This window comes from Opisthorchis viverrini (assembly GCF_000715545.1).
Source record: "Opisthorchis viverrini unplaced genomic scaffold opera_v5_221, whole genome shotgun sequence".
Taxonomy (NCBI): Eukaryota; Metazoa; Platyhelminthes; class Trematoda; order Opisthorchiida; family Opisthorchiidae; genus Opisthorchis; species Opisthorchis viverrini.
The window spans coordinates 356,621-383,933 of NW_008751873.1; the positions used below are offsets into that span (position 1 = coordinate 356,621).

The following is a 27,313-nucleotide window of genomic DNA, read 5'->3' on the forward strand; positions in this document are numbered from 1 at the left end:
TCCGCCTCCGTTGGTCCGGTGTAGACAGATTTCTTACTTTCCGAACTAGGGTAATACAGGCACGACACAGATGTGAGGACGGCCATTACGTAGTAAGCATAGGTTGGATTACCCAGCGAGCAGGTTTGCATTGCAACGGCGGAACATCCTGGACGTGAGCTTGTCCAGGCCTGGGCGGGAAATGCCCAATAAACGGATCGTACGGCCGACTTCCTCGTCTGTAACTGGCTCGATCGAGCTCCTGGCGCCAGGCCGACCATCCACATGCTTTGGAATTGAGAGTACCTGGTTTCAACACTGTTTGGGGTCCATAAGTAAGCCGCAGTTGCCTTCGTATAGATCCTTCAATGACCCATTGAGCACAACAGACGCTGCACGTTTCAGTCTTTGGTGGTATAGGGTCTGAATGGCGGCGTAGTTGGCTCGGGTGATCTGCTTTCGGTTGACCGGCATCCGATGGGCTAGCTGACGATGGCATTAAGATACAGTTTTCTAGGTGTGTGGAAATGTCCTGAAAGGTAGAGGTCCAGAAGCGACAGGACTTGATCCGGTGTCATGCTGCTAGACTGCAAAACTCGGGCAAATGCCAGAAGGTCAGCACTACCAAGCGAATGGTCAGGATGGAATTCCAAGAGTGACACGGCGCAATCCATGGTTCGTTTATACCGGACGCTATTTCCATCCGCTTCTGACGAGTAGGCCGCCATCTGACATATAGTTTGATCGGAGTCACCAGAAGATGATTTGTCGGTTTGCAACATTTGGGTGTGCGCCCGGATGGAGCAGAGTGGATTTATAAAAATTCGCATACAATGACTGTTTGTTTGGGGAATGCTAAAAACACGTTAGTAAATCGTAAAGGAAATGTAAGGGACCCAAGCTAACTGAAAGTTTACGATCACCTGGCGAGAAACCCGGAGGGATGGAAGATTTCAGAGTAACCCCATATTTATATTTCATACTTGTAGTCGTGGTCTCAGTTGTACAGATACGTAGACTAATTCCTGTCCAACATACACATCATAAAACCCACTGAAAAATAGAAGAAGAATAAGTGCAAGCAACCTTGCAATTATCGGTAGGCGGTCACGAAAATTATTGTGAAAAGCATGATCAAAAGGTATTGTCCTCGAAATGGCCTGCAAAAAAACTGCATGTGACCAAATTTATAAAGGAAAGTGTAGCACATAAGTTAGCACAATGCGAACGGATCCACGTGTACCGAGTTACCCAAACAACCACAATACAACGAGCTCCATGATTGTATAGTAAACCTAACAGTCCGATACAAGCTGAATGAGTTCCATTCAGTGCATTCAAGCTTCGGACAATCTTAGATTTTATCGCAGATTTTCAGATCCTTAAACAAAGCGTTCTGTCACGCCTAAAACGTGTAGCATAAATTATTCGCCGATTCGTGAAGATTGTCGTAATTTGGATGCTTTGGGGGGGAGACAGAAAAGCTGCACACTACCAAGCAGGTGAACCAATGGGACATTGGAGGTCTTGAATCTCAGGTGGTTCATCTGGCTTCGGTGAACACTTATTTTATCAAAATCATTGGTTACCATCAGTGAGAATGACAATCCTGGACGGTTTTCTAGAATTGTTCCGTTGCAAATATGGTACACCGTATGAATCAAAGTACTTTAGGTTTGTCGAAACAGCAAAACGGTTTAATGTTTTAATGACCTGCGTCTCTGCTGCAGTGCTCAGGGTAATTCAACGACGACCTTAGGAAAAGTCTAAACTAAAATATCCCTCGGAATTTTTGCACAATTTATGTAATGCCTTTGAAACATGAATGGTCTGAGTGATTGCGGACCACAGTATCCAGGTCGACAGATCGTCCTTGGTATCGTGTAACATAGAGCAATCGAAGTGAAATTTGTTGAGACCACTAGTGCTGGACGATTTTTCGTGGGCTTGTTTCACAAAGTATTTAAACTTCATGACTGACTGAATAGTCAGGAAATTGATTGATGTTTGCGTTTGCACACACTACTATTCCTTCGGACCTCATTCGCCGGCCCAAGTAGCTAATCATCTCTACTAAGTAGTCGACAGAAAACAGAGTTGCGAACTGGTCGTTGGCTTGTTCGCTGAGCTGGGCAATTTGCTTGCAAATGTTTCATCACCAATCGAGGTGACATCATTAGTGCGTTATTGGGGAGCGTAGTTGTGAGTAGCGGTGGGTTAGTGGTTGTGCAACAACACTAACGCAGCCTGTGTGTATTAGGTTCGAAAGGCAAAGATGGTCTGTTTGAAACATATTCTTGAATACAACCGTAAATATCCCAAATAATTTGACGTTTTCCTTCGAATCTGAGTTTAATCCAGAGTTAAAAATAAATCCTTGACTGATCAAGGCAAAAGAAGCTGGATGGTGCGCTCGTATTTGTCTCAGTTTACGACCATAATGGAATAAGGACCAAATCCAAAAGATGCACGAAGGAAACCGGAACTTAAACAGGTGATAATTTAACTACCAGATAATGGCAGATTTTCAGGCTAAAAGGTGATTACAAATCTGCCACTGCTTTCAAGACGACCACGTTTTTTGCACTTACCTCTGAGGAGTTTCTTCCATAAATTCCAACAAATCTGTTTACGGTGTTTTCCGAGTCAATCAATGATGACAGAGCGGCTCCAAGAGCAAGAATTTCTCTCCCCACCTGAATTAAATGGATTTGCTGACTTTAGTTACGTGATTTGATTACCTGTTCATAGGTTCGCCAGTTTGGTTCGGAGTAGAAGTTAGCTCTTCTTCCAAAACAAGGAATATCTTCTAAAGCATGAAATAAAATTACCCTTTAAACAATGCTGCATTTTTTTGAAAAACTACCTACCTGAGCTACCAACATTTTCCTCCACAAAAGAGTTGCGGACTGCTGTGTAATCGTTTTTATACTGTATCCTCATTCGCTATCGTGACTAAACATGCATCATGAAAGGTCAGCAATCCAGCAGCCTGGTTCAGATAGAACACCTGTGTTTGACGAAACGGCTAACTAACGCCTTAGTCCGACTTTCTTAGCTCACGTACACGATTTCCATGCCGCACACTAGACACTTTCCAATCTACCCATTGCTTTTCAAACCTAGACAGCATTCCTCACACAAAGGAACCAGTTACCATCACACTCCTAACTTTTAGCCCCACTCAGTGATCATCCAGCAAGGGTTAACGCTTGACTAAATAACGAGATTATCTCCAAATTGCCTTATAGACAGAAAACTATTTTAGTCTGAGATAGTCTGCACCTGGGACCCATTAACAAAGGATGACATTGGTATCTGGGGTAACTTTGTCGCGTCGTCCCAAGAGGCTTGATTACCGCCCTAATTTACTTATTTTTATGACGTGTATACTGAGTCGTTCCCGCCACACAAAATTCAGTGAAAGGACACGGAAAAAATTCAACATCAGAGAAACTCAGGTGCAATATTTTCAAGAATAAAGACAATGCTAGCTGGAAACGATAGGATCGTCAATGCTAATTTACGGATATGCAAAAATGTGCCCCACAGGTCACAATGGATAGCTTTCCTAATCCTGGTGCACTATTGTGAATGCGTACGAACGCTTTCCTGGTATGACTGGTTACTAATAATGAGAATAATAAAATAAACAAGACTTCAAGAGGGAAACACAAACGTTTTGTGTCTATATTTTTTTCGGTACACGCTGGTTTGACATCTTGTTTGCGCTCATTTCAGTTGGAGTTGACGCAATGTGAAATATATCTCTTCTCATGGACTCAGCATTTGGAACTGAAGCCCAAATGTTTCACCCACTAACTTTCAGTACTTCCGGGCTACCAACCAGGGAACCACGAGGAACAAACCGTAGCCCATCGTTCAGTAAAGTTATCCACACCTTTGTCCATAGGATCAAATGACCGTCTTATTATTCAATCCAAATTTCACCAGCACACTAAAATTCATCGGTGAGAACCTATATAGAACTCGCAGAGCCCCATCTTTACTTACAAGGTTCTCCCATCAGATGTGAGCGATGAAGTGTAAACATCAACCTTCAAAAAGAGCTTGTTTGCGCGTGCCAATTGGATAAAAAACTCAAGTATTACAATCATACAAAAACGGTGCACATATGGATGCGCTGCCAGCATATTCCGTGGCGCTGATACCGAATTTGCCTGGTGCTACACCGTCCCCAATTTCTCCATCAGCAGTGACCAATACCACTTCGTCTCCTCCAGTGGTGACACCAGATAGAAATTACATTTCGAGGGTGTAGCACATAGACCAAGGAGTACTACCTCAGTCGTCATTCAGTCTAGCACTTTTGGCAACATAGTCCTACAAATCTGTCCCTTATCCCGATGATCTTTACAAGAACCGATACCTAGGCCAGTCCTATCAGGTGTTATCGACGACAAAGTTGGAAAAGGAACAATGAAGTATTATAACCTTATGGAACATCATAAGTTGAAGAAATGTTTGCAATGTTTTTTCCTAAGCCCTCACCTTACTGCCCACGGCATACATTGTAAGCCGAAAAGGATATTTCTCCCAGTGAGTCGACAGCCGAACTTATATCGGTAGGAAGACTATGACCGCTTATCTGACGGTGTTCTAAGATCTAACTAGGTACGGAAAGCCGGTCAGTAAAAACCCGGCTGAAACGAAAACCAGCTTGATTTTCTCACATCTGACCCTGAACCAACATACGCATTATAACCGAAACGCTGAACTGTGGAGCGATCGGTTTAACGTTGCCAGAATGAGCAACAAATCAATTTCTCAAAACCAGAGCGACAGTCGATTCAGCCTATGAGTGGAGGAACATCTGATCATATCAAATCCTGAAGAACAGGGATTACTCACCACCGTCGAAAGCGGTTCCCTGCGATAAATCCAAAGGTAACAGGGCCCGGAACAACCGATAATCAAACTATACTCACATGTACAAGTTCGTCCACACTAGTACCAGATTCAAAAAAGCACTGTTCGCCAACGTTCGAATAGCTTGTTTGCGTGTCAAATAAAAGGTGCAATAGAGTTTCGAGCAATTCCTGCTCGAGTTGTAGTAAATTAGCACAAGATTCCACTCTCACGACCCTCTAGACATCAATGCTGTTTCATCCAGAAGAATAAATAATTCGCCCAACAGTCTGGACAAAGTTTGCTAAGTGCTTGAGCCGGTGTTCCACGGCAAACAGCTAATCACTACCCTTTATATCGACTTACCCGCCCTTCCTAAAACCTTTATGATCCTTATTGGTTGAAAACCCTCAGTGGTACAACGCTAGCCATACAGATGCGGCTAGTATTCTTTCAGCAATGGACTATTGTCCAAACTTGTAACAGACCATTTACAGATCTCGAGTCCCGAATGATCCAACTATCTTGAGAAACTTTAATATTTGTTTACGCTGGTGCTTGAAAACGAACATATGACGAGAGGTAAAGTAACCTTTTTCCACAACACCTCGATTGCTCAATATTGGCCCATTGAGACGCATGACCAACATGGTTGGAGACGGACATACACCTCCGTGTGGACGCAACGAGTACGGAAACCGGTCCATCGCAGAGGCTTCTACACTTCACTAACACAACGTGGACAGCATCTGGAAGCATGGACGCAACTGGCATACGTTAGCAATCATACCTTGAAACGTCTTCAGCTGAGCTCAAATTGCCACGTTCCCCAAGTGAACCCCTGAAAGTGTCCTCAAACACGACATCCTCAAGTCCGTCTGCTAAAAGTGGGTGGCTTCGTATTTGTGCGCACAAAGCTGATTATCGAATGAACACAAGTTGTGATGTGGAATGCTATTGACAGCTGGAGCACATGCTGTACCATTAAACATGCGTCCTTTAATCAGCTTATTGAGAATGCCCTGACAGTAGACTTAGTTCCTACAGACTCAAACTCAACGCCTCATAGCCGTAAGCTAGCACAACTACATCAAGGGCTGAGATATGGTCCGTGACACAGCCTAGTGCAGTTGCAAGTTGCAAATCATTAAGCGCAATCTTTGTCCTTATTATTCGTGTACTGACTTCGTTTTCCGCACTACTGTAGGACGTGAAGCAACTGCAGACCTAAGCATTCAACAGCCTCCGCTGATTCCCTTGAATTCAAAATCACGCCCAAGCACTTTGTCTTGATTTATGACCTTATTCTTTGTGAGGGAGAAACACACATCAAATTTGGGAACTCTGGTCGGAATTTCTACAAACGGTTAGTTCATCCACCTGCAACGACAAGTTCTTCTTCACAATAATGGCTGGAGCACCGGAGTTCAGTATGCGCCTCATTATCTCAACCACAAAACGGAACAGTGAAGACAGAATACATCCCTGCCGCATATCACTCTGCAGTTCTCTGCGCTCCTACACAATAGTATGTTTCTTAAGAAAAAAGCACATAATATTGATAGGATTCTGTCATAGATTCAGTTGTTCAAGAGCATTAACGAAGAACACAATGATCGAAAGAATTGGACGTGCAGCGCGCATCAGGGACCATATGTGATATGTGCTATTCGTTTGAGTGTCGTTTCCCTAGCAAATGAGAGAATGCGAATGTAATCCTCGCTCTCTTCTTTGTAAGAATACTGTTTGACGCTCTCGAGTCAATGTGTCACAGGAACACAGGAAACAAGTGGAGCAAAATTACTGTCCCATTACGGATCAAGCTGACATCTTTGAAAATGCCACATCTATAAAAAGACCCCCTAAAAACTTGGTGTTTCCTGGCTAATCCCGGTTGATGGGAGCACACAAATGAACCACACATCAAGCAAAACCTTCACCGCTATCCTCAGCCAGAACGGGTGGGTGATTCGTTAGGTCAAACAGCTTGGAATATACTGAAGCCATCCGAACTTTCATGTTCACCACTCGACACTCCGTTCCTGGCCAGAAAATGCAGACGAGTTTTACCATAAGTGGGCCCTACGGTTTATGGAACCTGTAGCGAACTTCAACACACCAGGTCAAGTTGTATTCATGTTCGCGCTAGTGTCAAACACGAAGGGACACCCCTCTCTTCACACTGCGCACAATAAATAGGCATACAACTCGGTCCAACGACGCACACACACGCACACAACAGGAAGTCCACCGAGCTCCACCAGTCTCCACGGCTCACTACGGAACACGTGTAGCAGTTATACTGCAGAGAAGACAGGTCCCGCGTCCGGAACTTCACTCAGGAGCACTCAACAGTTGTCGCTTTTTGGCTTATTCCACTTTTAGCATTGTGTCTATTTTTATCAAGCGCACACGACTAGTGTAATCATCATCATCCTGGTTAGTGGTTGTCACTTTCTGATAATCAACCTAATTACGTTAAAACCAGGGCATTAACAAATCTATTGTTCCACCTGAATCCAAACTACACACCGTGGTCTATCCAGATATACAGATTTCTGCTGCGGATCGCAACTATCAAATAAAACGAGATTGAAGGCCTTTGGAATCTCTGATCACTTGCAGATGGTAAATACAGCAGAAGAATCACAATGATACACTCAGTCGTGTCAAGCAAGATGGGATCCCATTGCCTAGGCTAAAACAAACAAACACCTAAAATTCCAAGGCGCCTCAACCATCCCTTCACTGGAACAGACAAAACTAGACTGAAAAGGGTAACAATTTATGTATCGAGTTTCATCTGAGAGATATCGAAAATCAAAAACAGAGCGAAATACGGTAAAGAATGAAAGGCTCTGAGAACAATAACTCAAAAGAACGTGATTCCAAAAGTCCCACGGAAAATGTGGAGTACATCACTTGTTTTTGGTCACTGTCTAGTAAAAAGTCAAGCCGAATACTCCTTGTCCGAAAACCAACCCATCTCATGCGAGAACTTCCTAAAGGAAATTATGGGGTAACAATGAGCGCGTAGGACAACTTCAGGATGAACAGATCATTGCACAGGCAAGCAATGCACAGGTGCATAAAGGGTAACAGATGCGAGATAGTCATTCGCCGGAATAACCTGTAAAGAGATGAAAATAAACTATGCATAAGCTTTACAGTATTAAATACGGCGTATGACATTCCCACTTATTTATGGAAAAACAGTACGTGACACTTGAAATGGAGTGTCCAAGCACACGGCATGAGCAAAAAAGGACCCGGAGTTAGAACATCGACCTCTTGCCCACCGAATGATTCTTGTGCCAACTGAGCTGCGGAAGCTGGTCCTCCGTTACACTCAAATACTTGAACTTCACACACGACCATGCATACCAATATCTAACGGATTAAGAGTTAGTATTAGTATTAGTATTAGTATTTTGTATGACTTTCACAATGAATTAAAGCGGACACGTACATTCCCACAACAGGATGCACATAAAGCCTTTGTGAGTGACAGTAATTTAGAAGAGACATCCTTCATCGCCAAACACTTCAACAGTTTCCGACAAACGAGGGAGTCAAAAGCAGATATGAGATCGAGAAACACGACCATTATTGGCAATCGGAAGGAGTGGCGCAGTTCCAAAACTTGCTGAAAGGTGAAAATAAGGATCGATGCGACTCCGGTCAGGGCGAAACCTAGCTTGATCCTTAAGAATCTGATTCTTCCAATGATGGATCGACCTGCCCAGGATAACCCAGAAAAACACTTTGGAAGCTATAATCACTAGGCTGATACCCCGGCGGTTTTTGCACGGTATTCTTGCATCCTTCTTGAATGATGGAATCACCGTCGAGGAGCTCTATTCTGTTGGGATTATTTCCCACATGTCGGATATTTTGGAGTATGGTCATCAGATTATCCATGACGGACTAGTCTCCTTTGAAAAGTGCAAACCGTCTGCTCCAATTGGTCTGTTGCACTTAAACAATGAGATGGCACGTTGGACTGCTATCGTCTATGGCGGACTGGTGAGGATGTTCTACTCAGGTTTATTTAGTCCTTCTAGAAGTGAGTTGATGGAGCCCAGCTTAACTGTTCTACGAAGTGTTTATCGAATCGTTTGAGAAGACGTTTCTGTTAATATGCTGAAGTCCCATCTTTTTCAGAGACGGCTCTACTAACATCCACCCCCCTTGGGCAAGTTGATCGGAGTTTCTGGAATATGGTGCGATTAGTCCCCGTTGCAAAAGCCTTCTCAAGTTCCCGGACTTTTGTGATTCAACAGCGCTCTCCTTTAATTATCAGGCTCTTCACTATTCGGTGTTTGAGGGGTCTGCGCGTTGTCACAGTCTTTTGTTGCTGCAATATTTTTCCCGGCTTCAATCTGAGCTGTTGATCGTGACGAGATCCAGTGTTCATTGAAGTATATGAGTGACCTCTAGCAGACGATTTCAAAACGCTGTAACCATGGCCTCTTCCACCCTTCTCCAGTACTCATCCAAATCACCATTGCAAACATCGAGTTCTGGGAGCTTCTCAGTCAACTCAAATGGGTGTTGTTGAGCTAAAGAGACGCTTTCCAAACGGCGAACTGAGTGCCTTTGCATCAACCGACGTGTGCCAGAGGGAAAGCGAATCGCTATACGTACCGACACAATGTTGTGATCGCAGTCTAGACGTGTACTCAAGAACGGATGACAATCTTTTATCTAGTAACCAGTAACTGACGGACACAAGGTTCAAATGAGTCCATAACTAGGTTGCACTTTGTGGCATACAAGTCATACGGGATGATCGCTGTATTGGAAGTTAATGTTGGCTAAAACAAGTGACGATTAGCACATTACTGAAGAAGTCTCTCCCCATTATCTCTGAATCGGCTGCCAAGATGGGCTTCACCACAGCTTAGTTATCCGGCCTGGAGATTCCATTCACCTGCCAGTACCTCTCGCTGACCGGAGTAAACGTGACTAATCACGACAGAACCCGTAGTTCTCACACAAAGAGTTATCATCCGTCGAAGTGTACTCTGGCACAACAAACAAACAACCTCTACCACGTCCAGATACACTGACTTTGATTGAACCAGCCAACCCAATAACATAAAGAGGACTAGTTACTGGATTCCGGTCCAACGATGCGCATTCAGTCGCAGGGCTAAGCACAATAGATAACACAAGCCAGGGCAACAGGATCACCAGACACGCTAAGAGTAAAGTGTGACAGATCTGGGTTCGCTCCGACCAGCTTCAGATCTGTGACCGAAACTGGGATTTGTATGCACGCTTTAAAGACACAGTGTACACCGATCCAAAGAGAGAACAAGGCCTGAGCAAGAGATACCGGATAATAAAGAGCTACCTATTATTGACTTTCTCACTCACTTCGAATTAAGAGTAAAGTGTGACAGATCTGGGTTCGCTCCGACCAGCTTCAGATCTGTGACCGAAACTGGGATTTGTATGCACGCTTTAAAGACACAGTGTACACCGATCCAAAGAGAGAACAAGGCCTGAGCAAGAGATACCGGATAATAAAGAGCTACCTATTATTGACTTTCTCACTTCACTTCGAATCAATCGACCCGCCATGATTCAGTAGCCTGTTCGAATTTATAAATGAGAATATGCTTGTTGGAACGTGTTGTATAAACTTGACTAACCTGACTAACCTGGATATACACAGAGTAGTTTGGCAAGAAATGACTCATTTTCTCATTTTAGTGATTCATTCGATCGGTGGCTTACTCGCATAAGAAGACGACGTGACATTCCTTCGTAGTCCAAGGAAAAAATCCTAAGCACAAGCCACGAACGATGTGACATTGCTAGTATTGAAACAGATATCACGGCTGCGCATACAGGCCGATGTGTTTCTGTCAACTAAGTAAGATCGTCCTTTGATTGGGAAGCGGTCGACCAAGCAAAGTCGGCTGAAGAAATAATTGGACCAGTACACCTGTGGAAAAACGCGCTATTTCAATTTTCCATAAGCTGGCTACTGGTAATTTAGAAGTAGGCGGAATTCAGCCAGAATCAAACTGTCCAAACAAACTCACTAGCCATAGTGGTTTATGGCACAATGGACATGCGAGATCCACGGATTTTTATAAACACCAAAAAATATGAGATCGATATAGCGGTCTTCTCAATAGGAAATGCAATCGACTGCTTGAATATGCGGGCTAAGAAAAAGGTATTTATTGAAATTTATGAAGGCTGCGTTACCTCAAAAATAATGTCGTAGTATCCGAAAGCATGAGTGGGACCAAATGGATTCTTCTGAGGCTTCGCCTCACGATGGATCACCACCGGCTCAACGTCAACCAGATGCTCGATTCTCTGTCGAATAGCGAACCACTGTGAAAAGGGTAGTATGGGATATGGTGTACAGCATTCAGCAAACACAAAAACACTCACCTTCGGCATTAAATTACACATAGCCAAAACCAACGACCGTATAACACAATCGATCAATACAGATGATTCGCTGTCCCACAAGCATGTTTTATCTGAAAGCCTCATTATGAAGAAGAGAGTAGAAGTTGGTTGGGAAGGCGCTTAGTTCTAGCCTAACATAATCATCCAGAGGTGCCTACGCCTCATCCAGATAGAAACTGAAAACAAGAACGCCACTGACACCTATTAGCAGCCATGTCCTACAGCGTCTCCAACCATGCACATGAGTGATCACGCGGACCCCACTCTGTAAGGCAAGTCACACCGACAGAACCCAAAGACTTGGTATTCTCTTTCATACCTCTATATCATGTCAAAGGTTGGTCTCTATTTGCGCCACTCTGGAAATGGCATGGAGAACAACACTCATCGCCAAACGACGGCTCAAAATCCGAAACATATGCTCTAAACAATGCAGCATATGATGCATAATACAATGTTCGACTGAAATACCCGGTGCACGACGGAGAGCTCGCCTTCTAATAGCCTCGATGGGGATTTGCCGACATTAGCCTATACCAGCTATTGTTCTAAGAGACGACGGTGATCGAATACCTGAATATGTCACACTTCCGTTGCTTGAATAAGCCAAGTCTCACAGCCATACAGTGAAACAGCCCGCACTCTAGCCTGATACACACGTCCCTTGAGATTCAGAGTTATATCGCTATGATGCCATAGATGCCCCAAATTAGGAAACGCGATCCCAAACGTAGATTGGTTAATTAGCACTATCTGTCACATTACAATAGGAACTAATACAACATACAAGATACGTGAAACGCTGCACAACTTCGAGTGCCTCTCCCAGGACTGTCGGTGGCGTGACTGCATGTCCATGACCTTACACTTCGTGAGTGCGAAGCGTACGTCAAAGGACGAAATGACTTTGTCGGTACATCCCAAAACACTTGCATCTTCTTCTCTTCGAAGACGAGAATGAAGTCATCTGCATATTCCAGATCGACAAGGTTTCCGTCGGCAGCTACTTGAACACCACGGTCTCAAAGACCTTGCAAAGAGAGCCTTACGAGACAAACAGTCCTCTGGCCAATGAAACGCATGGCCTAACCAGCACAACCTTTGAAGTTTCCCTCGGGAAAGCTGATCACCGGTCTGCAGTAACAGCTCTGAATAAATAGTCAAGTTTTCGCAGGCGAAACAATTGTGAAGCAAGCCTGTAATGTGATTTTGAGCAAAGGACATACTGTACATCAAGCGTATTGCAGCAACCGAACGCTTGTAATTGAAAATATAAAATTCGCATAACCATTCTATACTTCCCTTTTATTTCAAAAAACCCCCACAGAACCGTTGTTACGACGATGCAAAACAGAACCCTCGGCTATGCGAATAGTCACACAGTCGGGTTGTGGATTCCTTCAGCGTATACTAGCCGTATGCGCAAGGTTATAAATACTACTAGTGCCCAGGATTCGGCAAGGCCAATCTGCGTGGTATGAGCTGAATAAGTCTGCTCCCTCATTCAAACGATCAAGTCTTACGCACAGTTTGGCCTCCAACTGGCCCTGAAACCCTGAAAAATAGGCCTCTAATCCACAGCCCATCAGGTAGTTGGGACCCTTAAGTTTGGAGAAAATCTACTCTATAAGTACATTTAAACCCACCTTTACAAAGGGTGTAACAACGAACTCATCGATCTGAGCCGATGGAACTTCAGATCCTGTGAACGCCTCATCAGGAGCGCTGGACAAATCCTTCGATGATTTGGAATCCGTCACCGAGGAATTCGAAAGTGGTAATTCGAATAGGCACCGATGATAGCTGTGACAAGGGAACACAACAGTGACGTGCTTCAGGACGTACTACACATGGATAAAGTGTGATGGTGACAGAGGCGGATGGGGGTAAAATTCAAAGACTGAACGAAGATTCAACTGTCAACGTAGAACAAGAGAACCGTGCAGAGACACTGAGAACTACGTGACCCACGAGTACGCTATAAGCCAGTACATCATCATCACCCTCATCATTCACAGAATATCAGTGTGGGAATGCTGGTTGCTAACATCTCTGGCACCAACACCGTTTATTAATTGCTTAAATCTTCGTTGTGGAGTAATCTGTAGTCGAAAACACACTGCTCAAAGCTGACGGCAGTGTTGCGAAATAGACACCTGCGATGGCAAGCTAATAATTCGCCCCCAATATACTCATGCCCCCGACAAGCAACTAACTTGCAAGAGAGTTAGACTGAAAAAGGACGTAGTCTTCAGTCAACATAGTAGACACCGATGATGAGTAGCATTATGCTGTTAAAAAGAGAAGGACTGTTAGTTCTAAAGGAAGGTAAAAAGCAAGCCGGTGATCAACATACATCCACAGCCAACGATCACTCGCAACCGTTGCAGCAAGCGGGTATGTGATCACCAAATTAGGGAACCATGTTCACCAAAAATCCACACAGGTTAAGTAGCCTGGAAGTGAGTTGCATGCTTGAGCGGGTGTCTAAACTATATCAGCCCTAATGGATGTTCACATCACAAACCTACAGCCCCGGTACTCTGTAGTCCTCAAAGCAAACTAGGACAATTTCATGCAAGATTCTGACCCACCTCATTCCGCCACCTCTCAACAGGCGAATGGACTTTACCTCTCCACTGGAACGCGGCGTCCCAACTTTCGTGCGCGAAGGCCGTATTAAATGACCCTGTGAGCAACGTTACCGATGAATTTCGGATATCAAGGAGCTAGTTAGCCCTACCGCGGAAGTGAGGTAATTCTGAACATTGTGGTTTTCCAGGTTGCTTACTGAAACTAGTGTAACTATCAGCCTGTCGTGCATTTCGACACCCTCAACGAGAAGAAACATCTATGTATGACCCGTGCTGCGAGAAAAAGACCCCGAAAATGTCTACTCGCTATCCGTTCTTTGGATGAAACACTTAACTCAAAATGCCAACTTAAACCACATGCAATCTTAGAATCTTAGCCTGTATGTGCATTTCATACAGAGTTGTGTAGTTTCGATAATGGTTTCAAACACATCACAAAACACATGAAAATTCCAAACCTACGCATTGAATGAGTACTCGCCAGGCTGGTTAGTATGCAGGACAAACTTGGTGACCTGATGATAACGAGCATCGAACAAGATATCAACACCAAGTGTGAAGTAGTTGAAGAAGTAATCGGATCGCCGTGGGTGCTCCAACCGATAGGATTGAGGCAAGTGAATTTTCATTTTGTCTTCGGTCTTGTAGAATACTCGACTGGGTGATCCGAGAGCAGCAAGAACATCCTGAAATACATATGTGAATCACCTGTTAAACACATGTTAAATGGTGTCAAAGACACACCGAGGAACCGTGTGGGTCACCCTCTGTCGGAACAATACGTCATGAACACAGTCCCCGAATTTTACGAGGTTGTTAAACACAGAGTGTTTATCCGGTTACGTGATGCTGAGATCACATGATAAAGAAGGCAGCGTGGACATGTCGATTGTGATCCTCAGGTGTGTGGCTGTACTAACGGATGCGTACGGTACCATAGTGCTTATCACAAGATGTTCTGAAATGATGTTTCGGAAATGCCATTATCTGCAGTGTCCACTAATCGTAGCCAGGCGGTATTCTATTTATGGCTGTCATCCTTCATTTACGAGTTGCACTGGAGATGGGGGAAGAGCTAAGCACTTGGAACTACAGCTGATGTACGGGTTTTGCAAAGCAGGCAACGGTATTATACCCACTGTCTTGCTATTCGCGCGAGTATGAAGCTAGTAGCTAAGGCACACAGGCGTCATTTGGTGAGAGATTGGGCCGTATCTGACGATATTTATAACCACTGTTTTATCCTGTCTTCTAGTTTCCACCCTGGAAGACGCCGGCTGCCAGGCGGAAAATAGACTGATGGATGTGACCTTTATGTTCCCCGACGCTTCAGAGTTCGCTTCGATCTGGGGCAGCGTTATGCAAAAAGGAAGGTCGGTTCGTCATCAGTCGATGACATCATCAACTGGTCTAATAAAAGTGAGTTCCTGCATCCGAAAAAACAGTTGGCGTACCTCAGTATTTTCGAGCTGATGACCTATTCGAATTAGCTCCATGGTTATTAAACCAGGTGCGTTCTATTTACAGGTAATGACAGATAGGGTCAGTCCACCGAGATACGGTGAAAAACCCGACCACTGGTTTCGAAAGGTATTCTGTCTTACTGGGTTCACAGAACTCCGCAAACTACTAAGAGGGAACCAGGTAATTTATCATAAAATACGTCAGGACATATTATCCACAAATACATTTTTGTGTAATATACATTCTTTAAAAAAATTCTGCGGAGATATTCCTCCACAAGTATCATCATGAGATGAGCAGAACATCCGAAAAACACGAATGCGCAAAATTATATGGATGACCACACTCGCCACTCAACCATTCGGAAAGCGATACACTGCCAACTCAAACAAAACCAGAAACAGAGGCTACCTGTAAAAAAGTGAGATCCAATTTAGCTAGGAAGACAGTCGAAGATTTCGGGGACTCAATCAATACCGCGTTGTTCCATCCAACGTTCCAGCCTCGACACCTTTCAATTATGACGGGTTACAACAAACTATACCGTTTATATGTTATAGTATGAACAATGGTGAGTCTCCTAATTTCGACGCAGAGCTTATCGGAAAAGCGTATGGAATTGACCTTGAAAGGTGGCAGTCCAATAGTTAATTTGGGTCAACAGCATAGAGCATTTTCATCGCAGTGTTTCCACCTTAGGAAGAAATAGGGAAATCTGCATCTCATTTCACTTCAAGCTCTTGGGTTTTTTCGAGGAAATACTGCAAACAAGAAGAGTTCCGTACTTGAAAAATCGTACCCCCGACAGGCGCTTCTATGTTGGCAGGAGTACTGGTTTATCAAAACACAGCAAACTGAAAGTGACAAAATTAACTTACTCAAGAAATCTGAGAAAGTCGTTTGGCACTAACCTTTACTGAGCTCTAACAAACCTGACTGTATGACACTATGCGAATACGTAAAATTTCAGAGGGTAACGTAGCTCTGGAGTTCGCCATGAACTATCGAAACCACAACCGTTTGGATTGTTTGGAGGACTCGGGGAATAGGTAGGGTAGTTAAGACGACACGTAGACCTAAAATCTCATCGACCTTCAATTTTTCACTACAGTGATTACGGACAAAGGCTGCTGACACTGGAGAAGACCCTAAAGTCAACAGTACTTCTCGAACTAAATAAAGATAAAGCTACCGGCGCAACACTTCACAAAACCAATGAAACAACGCAACCACACCCCTCGTTATGCTACCCTTTTCCAAAATTTGTCAGCAGTTTTGACAAGGAGCTTCGCAAAGTTCGACCTCGTTCCAATGCACTCGTTTTCCGTCACTTCTTCGAAAGACTAAAGACAAATGCAGAAATGGGCTGAACTGTGGTGTGCACTGGTCACATAGGCGGTTCCAACGATATACCGGAGATATGTTGATTTAAGGAATGGAATGGGCTGACCATTCACAAAGTAACGGTCTATTCATACTTGTTCACTAGAAGACAGGTCTCAACCTTACCAATCTAATAGTATAAACTAGTGGCGCAGGTGAGTGCGACGATATTCACATGCAGTCGCTTGAATTCACAAACAGAAGCAACGTCAGTACAAACCATAATTAATTCTAATCGGTCAATACTTTTAGGCCACCTGATTCAGCGCCGCTCACTATTTCGGTCAACCGGAACCACTACCCACAGGATTTTAAGTTAATCGGGTAGCAGCCTGGATTTTGATACCTAGATAATTTATGAGGTTTAATTTCGAAGAAACCCCCCATCATGCACACTGCTGACCGGCCGACGGTACCAACAGTATGTAAATGGAAGGTACTTCATACTGACTACAACTTGATCAACGAGATATACAACCGTTGTATGTTTTAATGAATCAGAGTTATTATGGCATATCTCATGGGATGGAAGTGCTCGCTACTCAACATCATCTTCACTGTCATCAGGAGCAGAGCAGCACTGAAAACCGACGTGTCAGCATCGTATAGGCTTTGTTTGTTTGAAGACCTTAGTTTGTCAGAAGAGGAAAGAGAAGGGACCAAGTAGTGCGAAAAGCCGCACTTCCAGACAAACAATCCGGATACAAACTAATTGTATAAACCTTATTGATAGTTTAATAGCCCACTCTTCAAGAAGATGAAAGATCACGCCAATCTCAATCCAAAGAGCGCATCACACCAAAATTGCCCGAAAGTTAGATAACCGTTTTTATAACTTTCTGTTAGGCCCTGCGTTCATCATTTCTCCGCTTGCACACTCTCGCAAGGCTGGTAGCAGTGTTGCTGACTGACGAAGAATTGGTATGGGCACTACTACCCTGAGACTGCAGCTTGTATTACCGGAGATATTTGTCAGTCCAGCCCGCTGCTGCACACTACGTGTTCCCCAAATTTCGTGTTGTGAAATTCTTGAGTGGCACTAACTAGCTATAGTTGTGAGCGAATGGTTACCAAAGAACTGAAAGATTGGTATGCATAAAAATCATATCTACTACCCTCCATTAGAAAGCTACACACATTTAGGTGTCTAATAATTAAGTCATCTAGGTTGACGAGGCTACTTTGGTAGAAATCCAAAACACACGAAGAAATAGGGGTGGCTTTGGTAATACTTCGCCAGTTGTTTCAGTCACAGACCACAGTCACCATTTGGCCCGCAAACTATAAGTATCGCTTAGCTCGTACTTGACTGTAGACGAGATACCGATGACATGCTGATGAAAAGTGTACTTAGTTATGTCCCATGACCTAACACCCATGACCTAACCTCGAGGAAGTGACCAGAGTGACGGTTCAATACAGCCATTATTGCTATCACTTCCATTCGAGTTTATTGTCCGGCTACTACCCGACGGAAGAAGCGGCTTAATTGCTGCCAATTGCCCCAATCCTAACAATCTGAAAGCGCTCAGGTGACGAGGGTAGACTATGTTTTTTATGGATTTTGAAAAATTCTTACTACCGGGCAAAATTAATCACTTCCAAAATGACGGCCAGACATAAAGGACGGTTATCACGGAGACAAATAGTGCAAATGATGACAGGGGCATCATATCTTCGTCGTTCGTCGGCCAGATGACAGCAAAATGTATTAATGACATTGCCTACCTGCACTGAGGCTCCAAACGACAAAACGCGAGTAAATCGGCGAATCTGAGGATCTAGCGTCAGGCTAGTGTGCAAATCTGTAAGTGAAACGAAAAATGTCAGAGAAGAGCACAGAAAAACAGCAGACAACAAAACCGCAGATAGTGGCATACCATCACCACCCGTCAAACAACCAAAAAATTTTGAAGAAAGAGAACAATTGAACCGGGTCCACTTTGGACCTGACGAAAAATTGTCGTTTCATTTAAAGGTGACTGGATATATATCTGGATAGCCAAAAGGCCGCTAAAGTTGACTGAAGCACTTCCAAGAAAAAGGAAAGTGGCTTTATTAAGGCACTAATTAAATATGAGTCATATCCATAATGTGGATTTTTTAACTGCTATAGACTATCCAATTGTGAGTGTCCCATTCGGAATCCGACATGGAAGACAGTGAAGCAACAGGAGCCCAAACTATCCCGCTAACACGTCCCTTCCTTATGAAGTCCCGAAGTATTATCCAATTCCAAGTTGTATAAGCTCAGGTTCCGAATCATCGGTTATCAAATGTGGGTCAAATTCTTAACCTAAATAAAATCACCAGGAAAGGACGTCCCAGAAAAACTGGAATGAAAGATTGAGTCGGGACAAGGTTTGGAAAGCTGGAGAAGAAAGTCCAAAACAACCCGCCCATGCCTTCGAGCAACACTAAACGAACACATCTGAGTATCATGTCGGATAAGTACGCCACCAGTAAGATTGAACAGCACTCTTACAGATAGTTCTGCTGAAGAGCTAGAGCACCAGGCACGGCTGCACGCCATGCTTTGCACGGTTTTTAGTCACGTATGTGGAGATACACCATGACCCGTTTCCCACGAACGCTTCGTCAATAAGCGTCTGGCGTAAACAAGGGTACTTTTTTGTATGCGTAGCGTGTGTGAAACAAGCCAACCTGCTCAGCTTTAGTTGCCTGAATTACTAGCACTCCCTATTCACGCTGTTACGAAGACACTGACAACCATTTTTCGAAAATGTTTAAGGTCCGCGGACTGTTTTGCAAACACATACGGAAAACACAAGCGAGTATTATAGTCAAGAAAATATATAAACCGACATTCATTCCGTCATCTGAACAGTATTAAAAACCGGTTTAGTTAGTCATAAATACGTAATGAAAATGTTTTTCATTACACAGCGGATATATCAAATGTAGTGTGTAGCCACAACTATTTGCAGCATGAACAACGCCTAAACTCTTTCATCTCTTTTGGACTTACCACTAAGAATATATTTAAATGGGAGGGTTTACAAAATTTAAAATTCCTAAAAGTCTATGTTCCCTTCTAACCTACTAAATGTAAGGTTCAGGAAACCAAAGTTTGTGAACTGATGTAGACCGAACAGTAACTGATATAGCCAATGGAGCTGGCGAACAGGTTGTGCTGGCTAAAACACTCATGGTATGTAAGGCAAACGTCATTCAAGCTGATGGAGCATGTACACACAAAGTCCGCATGAGCTGTTCCCTTTGTAGATGCGAGGCCTAGCTCCTCCGAATACTAAAACTCCTGCTGATGTCTGACCGCTGCTGTTTCCGTTGCATCGTTGACTGGAAGCAACCAGTCCAGAATGTGTTGAATAAATCTCATTAGAGACGAATATAAAGCTCAAATGAGGCACTCAGTAATCATGAGTATCCATCGTATCCCATTTTGGTCCTAGTTAAGAACAGACTCGCCAAGTAAAAAAAAGGCTACGACCACACTGGGTGAATTAAGATTATCGGGCCTCTCTGGCGGGGGTCCAGATGACTGGTGGCGAATGACCAGTGAAGTTTCAAATTACCCTATTAATGCCACCCTATTCTAACCAGCCGTTTATCAACGTGTAAGCATCTTGGTTTTGGTTCTTCACTACATGGAGTGTTGGACTAGCCCCCCCCCACACACACACACACACACTTTGACCTTGTTCCTCATATCAGCCTAACGCATGCTTTCGGCGTTTCAATCCCTGTTTACCGGTAGATCCGTGTCCCAAATGGCTAAACTACTTTTAGACATGAATATTCTCTCTAAAAATGTCAAACTAAGAACTTCTGTGGGAATTCTTATTCATTCAACATCAATCTGGATGGCCGATCTTCATGAGAGCTTGCCCGAAGCAGTCAACGGAGCGTCAAGCGATGGTAGTCGGTAGTATCAACCCCCCCCCCACACACACACACACACACTTTGAGCCTTGTTCCTGATGACTGGTCCTAACTGAAATAGTATCGACAGTAGGTGGTACCGAAGGGACACAAAGCGCCCATGGGTGCCCTGATAAGTGCTGACTATCGTAGCTCTTGCTCAAACACGAAGAATTTATACTCAATGTCGAAAAACAACTTAACAGACTGAACCTGGAATGGAAGGGGTGAAGACTAAACACTGGCTCCCGTGTGACCTGATACACTTACCCTGGGTGACAAGATGAAATCGAAGTTGTTCGGTGACATTCGCTGACCGGATGATCTCTAGCCGATCTAGGAACACATTATGTAGGTAACAAGCGCTTGGAAGCTCCAAAGAAACCCTGAAGTTAAATGAGTAGAAACACGCGCGTTAAGATAGCCACTGAACGGAGCAGGCGATAAACAGTGAGAGAAGGCTGCACGACCGACAACCAGTTACAAACCACCTGCGTTTTTTAGGTACCTCAAAGTTGTGTAACTTACTTGGCTTCCGTAAGGTTGTTTCCGAGATAGATAAACAGGCGCGATACGACCAAAGTAGATTGAGCATTCGCTGTGCTTAAAGAAATAAGGCTGCCTCTTGGAGTTAGGTAGAAATCGCCCGTGGAGGCATCAAGCGGTTTGAGAATGAACGTGATTCCACGATAACAGAGACGGAACTCCCCGCCGGTATCATCTGAAAATAAACATTCACATGTGATCTCCATGACCAAAATATCTTAAACATTTCTCTGCGATCTTGCAAATCGATGCGGTCAACGAATCTGGTTGTTAACCGATGGGGCCATTAACAAGTCAGCTGACGCCTATGAACTTACTATGGGTACAGAAAGCAGGAAAACCGCACACATGGCAACTGCATGCAGCATCAACACACCTTACATGTTTAAATCTATTACCCGAGTCGGAACTTGAGAACATGTACAACGGTCAGCGGAAACTTTTTGAGATTCTGCCGATGGATTGGGCGGTAAAACTAAACTGTACGCTCTGAGACGACAGCTGCTCCAGCAAGCGGCCTACAGCAAAGTCAACTCAGTATGAAAATGTATCCAGAAGTCCAATTGCGAAGAAACTACCATCAACCTCGTGGTACCGATGAGCCGATGTACTTTCAGCGATGTGGGAAGGCCAATGCCAGTAATGCTCTGTAATACTTTATTTCGTAAGGGAAAAGACTATCAACAGCAGCATTGTAGGTCATCGGAGTCGCAGAAAAATTTAACTTATGAGCCGCATAACCAAGTGGGTCGTGTACTAAATATCCCCCTGGTTGATCAGAACATACGTACAAGTGGAAAGTTATTCTCGGTTATGTCTCCACTGGCTTTGGCCGGCAAATAAACAGAAAAGGAACTAAAGAAGGTAATGGTTTCAGAGTGATAATAAGCTAATTAGCAATCAAGTCAAAGCGGTTGTTTACGGTAGCTCGATCGTACCCCAGTTATCTCGTGTCGACCGGGTTTATCATCTCCGAGTATACAGATTAGCTTTCCCACCCAAGCTGTGATCTATTCAACTGGTGGCACTAATCGATTCAGCAGTCTGACCAAGTTCCATCGATTGCTAGTGACCCAGAAGATAACTCTGGGTGAGTATTTGTGGTTGACCTAGTGACCCGACGGCATCAAACGATTAATTAATAATTAATTAACTTTCGAACTCCAGCTCAATTTTTTTAATTGGAACAAGCTGTGATCTATTCAACTGGTGGCACTAATCGATTCAGCAGTCTGACCAAGTTCCATCGATTGCTAGTGACCCAGAAGATAACTCTGGGTGAGTATTTGTGGTTGACCTAGTGACCCGACGGCATCAAACGATTAATTAATAATTAATTAACTTTCGAACTCCAGCTCAATTTTTTTTTAATTGGAATCTATTTAGGCCTCGGTGACGGGTGTCGAGTCGTACGACCAAAGTAGCTTGCGGTGCGCTCACAAGCAAACAGCGAACGGTGAACTGACGGCTTGTGTTCTAGCTTACCAGTGACCATCGGAGCACTATGGAAACAAAGTTTGTGTAGCACCTTGCGTCGGCTGTGAGAACCTTCGTTGGTTCTCAGGGCTTCGGTGCCTCTGCATGAAAAGCACAGGACGCAAGTTTTCTTTCAGAAACCCCCATATTCGTCCTTGTTCTTCTCGAAGTGTGTCAGATGAATGTACATTTCTGGCTCGGCCAAACGTCTACAAGGCCTTCGTCTAAACACCAGTTACAAATAAAACAGAGTTGTTGACGGACGAACAGTGCCATGCAGTACAGCAATAACTTGATTGTCGCAGTGTCGTACCGCAAATACATGTCTCGAAAATCCCCTATGGACTCTGCACAAACTTCTAACTTACGGTACACTCGATACAGGCGTACACCGGTTTAAACTACAGATGACATAAACCCAGTCTACGGAGCGAGTGTGTTGTGGTGGTGCTACTCTGAACTCTCGAATGAATACAATTTACATTCAAGCACATAATGGACGGAAGCAGGAAGCTTTGATGTAAAATGCGTAAGGTCGTCTAGTGGCTGCCTGATCAGAGTAAATTCTCATATGGGAGCACAATAAAGACCTTTTGACGAACGGACTACCCAGTTCAAATCCGTGTTAGAGGGTTTGAGTGCATCACCTACGATGTGCATACAAAAAAACAACACACAACAAGGCCAAAAGGTGATCCTACAAACCCATCACACAGGCTAAGCCATCGAATCCCAATTTAAAAAGCACGGTCACGTCAAGAGAACTTAGAACATATTTGAAATGAAAGGGTTTGTTCTCAGTTAAAGTGTTACCAGCAGATCCTTTACTTGACACCTTGGGCGTCCTGTTACGATGGGCCAAAAGCGAATATGTAGTTGAGGTTGTCGGAAATGTGAATACGCATATGAGCAAAATTGACCCATCTGAAACTCTTTTGGGTGATTGGCTTGGATTGCACTCCGCACGTACAACTGCTTCAGCCATGCCCTGACCACAGATGGTTTTTAATGCGGTAGTAACTTCCGAACTAACCGAAGCCGTCTGGCCAAATTGTGCCCTGATTACGGATTCGGGGACACCAGCCTACACCGCCTATGCTCCTCAGACAACCCTGGTCTGAAGGTGTCTCAGTTCTGCTGCATCTCATAGCCATAAAACAAAACAGTCCATACTGTAGTCTGATAAACAAGTCTCTTGAAATTTTGGGATATGGCCCCAGCCTTAGAAATTTGTGCAGTCAATTCATCTGCCACACCATAGCCTGAGCTCATACGTCCTCAAGGATATCCAAAACGCTTCACAACCTCGAGTGCCTCCCAGTGAATCGTAAGCAGCGTATTGAGTGGCTCCATGTCCAGGTGCATGACTTTGTACTTTGAAGATCCAAAGTGCACGTCAAAGGACTGGATAACTTTCGTCGATCTATCCAAAACTAACTATTCCTGTTCTTTTTCGAAGACGAGAACGACTGCATAATCCAGATTAACAAGGTTTTATCAGAAACTATCTGAACGTCATGGTGTCGAAGACCTTTCAGTTTTCGTGTTACTGTGACACTCATCAATAAATTGCACTCGGTCATACAGCTGAAAGCTCTTTACTGGACTGGATCTCATCAGTCGTCAACTAAGATCAATCCAGTTTGATACGGTAAACGACATGTGTTCATTGTGTCGGTATACGCCCCGACCAAACGCAGCTCTGAAGCTGGAATGGATTTTCGCAATGTCTGTCTACATGGACAACTAAGTCGAGACGCACAGCTGAGTGGAGATTTCGAGTCAATATTCAACACTCGGATAACGGAAAGTGACCTCTTTAATTGAGTGCACAACAGCATTTGCTTTTAACCAACAGAAGAGGTCGCATCGAATTATTTCGAGAACACCAACCGCAAGCCATACGTCAACTACATTGGGTCATATGGTTGTCAGTTACTCATGGACAGCCACAACTAAAGACTGTCATTCCTTCTGGGGTATGCAACTTGAATCAGGTCATGCCGTTGCAGGGACCTGATTTCCATTTTGCTTCCGCCCATGATTACGTATTCTGAAGCACAACACCTCCATGCACCAGTTTTGGTGAGTTTCAATAGCAAAACAAAATCGAACTGATCTGGTTGGAAGGCTACTAGAAACATTCAGTCATGCGGATGACAAAGACTGATTGGAGAATGAGTAGAACAAAGTGAAATGAGCTATGCACTCAGCTTTCAGAACTGTCTGTCTAAACAATCAACACTGAAATCATCAAGAAAATCAGACCTTATTGTTACTAGGAAAGCCATACCAGTAACTAGCGCCCACGATGAAGCACACAGATACTGGGTAATCAAAAGGTTGAAGAATGGGTGAGAACAGTGGTGAGTATGGAAGATTCAGGAGATGGAAGAAACTTAATATGAAGGAAATGACCGCCCCTTCATCATCATCATCATCATCATCATCATCGACAGCATGACATCAGTGTTCAACACTGATGCTTCACTACCGTACAATCGCCCCTTAATTCAGCTAATTCCGTCAACCCGCCAAAAGATGGGCGTCAGCGAAGCAGTTTACGAGAAAGAGCGGGTAGCAATTCGTTCGTGAATGGGCGTAATAATTTAAATAAAACAACCTGTGTAAAGTGCTGCTACAAGACTAGGTGAGTTGCATAAGTTCCAGAGATTTAATTGGAGACAACATCACCTTTCGGATCAAGAATACAACGACAGCTTTTGCTAAACACTGACACTCATGGCACCGTTGCGGTATCAACTTCTGTCCACGACAATGTAAACTGCAACGGCGCGGTCCACACTGCTTCATAGATCAGAAACGTGATACGTGAAGAGAAGGTACGAAAACACTCAGCGTTTGACTATCGGTGCCTCCGAAGAACTGACTGGGTCTGGTGGGGACATTGGATTAGTAATTTTGACAAGATACCCATGCTTCATAGGTTTCGCTCCTTAGGATACGTAGGTCGCATGTTAGGGGGCCATCTGCTTCGCAGATCTCCCATAGCTTAGTTCTGTACTGAATGGAAACGACTGAGAGATGGACAGTATACAACATTGCAACCAAGGATGGAAATACTAACCATTCAACTTAGCCGGGTTGACGTCTGCCAACACTCTAGATGGGGAGCCCGATACTCAACTAAGCAACTCAACTCATCATGGTTTCGTCACATGGTCAGTGGCAAGGCTGAATCAAGGCAGTTGCCTTCAATGTGTAGCCCTCCATATTCCCCTTCCTGTAAATAACTAGACTGCTTCAGAGCGGACCTACTGACCACGCCATCGTCTCCAAAGCTTGACTACACCTCTCCCACTCTCCCATTTGCCGGTGACTGAAATCGTAGCAGCCACAACCAACTTACCCTTGGTACATGGTTTATGGATGAGAATGGATGAAATGGAGGCATTTGGAAGGTCTCCTAATTGGTTAATTCCAACTCACGTTCTAGTGGAGATATCTCTTCGTTTGTTCAAGTACGAACCAATCACTATCACGTGAGAAGCCGAATTTACATCCGATTAGACTTACGTCAGTTCCAATGACAGACTTCAGCAGGTGAGAAGCATTAAAATCCGGCCGCCGAACATCCCCTGAAGGGCACTTGCCCGATCGAAGCGCTAACTGTTTCATTGATTGCAAAAGTAAAAACCGTTTTTCAATCGACAGCAGGTCATATACATCTAAAACCCATGAACACCACTTGCAGACACGACCATAAACCTACTGCGTCAACATCAACGCATCGGAAACACGAATCATAATTAACATCGTTCAAGACGACAGACACTTGACCCATTCCACGAAAATCGGTTCCCGTTATCGGGCAAGTAATTTGCAACCCTACCCGTATCATGACTACTATCTTGTATTGCTATATCTTACAGCAGGATAACACTGACATCCGGAATTCGAAATTTAATACACAGACCACGAGTCCCAATTATGGGAGTCCCATGACTAAAATCCGAACTTTTCTAGCCGAAACAAAATGGTGGGCAATTTAATCACTCCTACGATTATCAGCCGCATTTCATCTGTTCCCATTTTTAACTCAGTCATGCATTTATGTAGAATAAAATTTAATTTTAGACCTTATGTTTTCACTTTCTGAAATATCGTTCCAGCATATCTGCACAAGATAGTATGACAAACTAATTCCAGTAAACCAAATGAAACGCGAATACGAAGGACCTACGGAGTGGCTTTGTTGAACCAAATATGCGGAGTATTTCCTGTATGCTTGGAAGGACTGAGGAACTGTTGAAGTACTGTGACCTATAAAGGTGAAGGTGCTTAAGAGTGTCACTTACCAGTAACGCAACGCGATTTTGGATAGGTCAAACACCTCAATAAGCTGCAAAACATTAAGCAAACGCAATTACATACACGAAGTCTTTGGAGAAAGGGGTCAAAGTGAAATCGTAAGCCATCCCCAGGTAAAACGATGACCAAGTTAGAACTGAACGGAGACTGCAAACATTGAGGAATCATTATCGGGATGTTACTTTGTCATTGTACCAGAAGTCGACTGATCGAATAACGTTGTCATGCACCCGAAGAATGGAAATCATCTGCTGGATTGGCATGCCCAGAATGAATTCCCATGTTTTGTGACGAATCGCAAGCTCAGGTACGACCTCTACGTCCAACAT

At 43.9% G+C, this 27,313-nt stretch overlaps 1 protein-coding gene across 1 annotated transcript; it reads right to left on the minus strand.

Moving 5' to 3' along the window:
• Window positions 1-85: 85 nt before the first annotated feature.
• On the minus strand, window positions 86-27,313 carry T265_08406 (hypothetical protein; the record flags this gene model as incomplete). The annotated part of the gene is made up of 11 exons (XM_009174202.1): window positions 86-511; window positions 11,074-11,205; window positions 12,933-13,089; window positions 14,343-14,566; window positions 18,456-18,532; window positions 20,901-21,016; window positions 21,159-21,351; window positions 26,857-26,936; window positions 26,972-27,015; window positions 27,048-27,131; window positions 27,167-27,313. 11 exons carry the CDS (start codon window positions 27,311-27,313, stop codon window positions 86-88), a joined length of 1,680 nt encoding a protein of 559 aa, XP_009172466.1.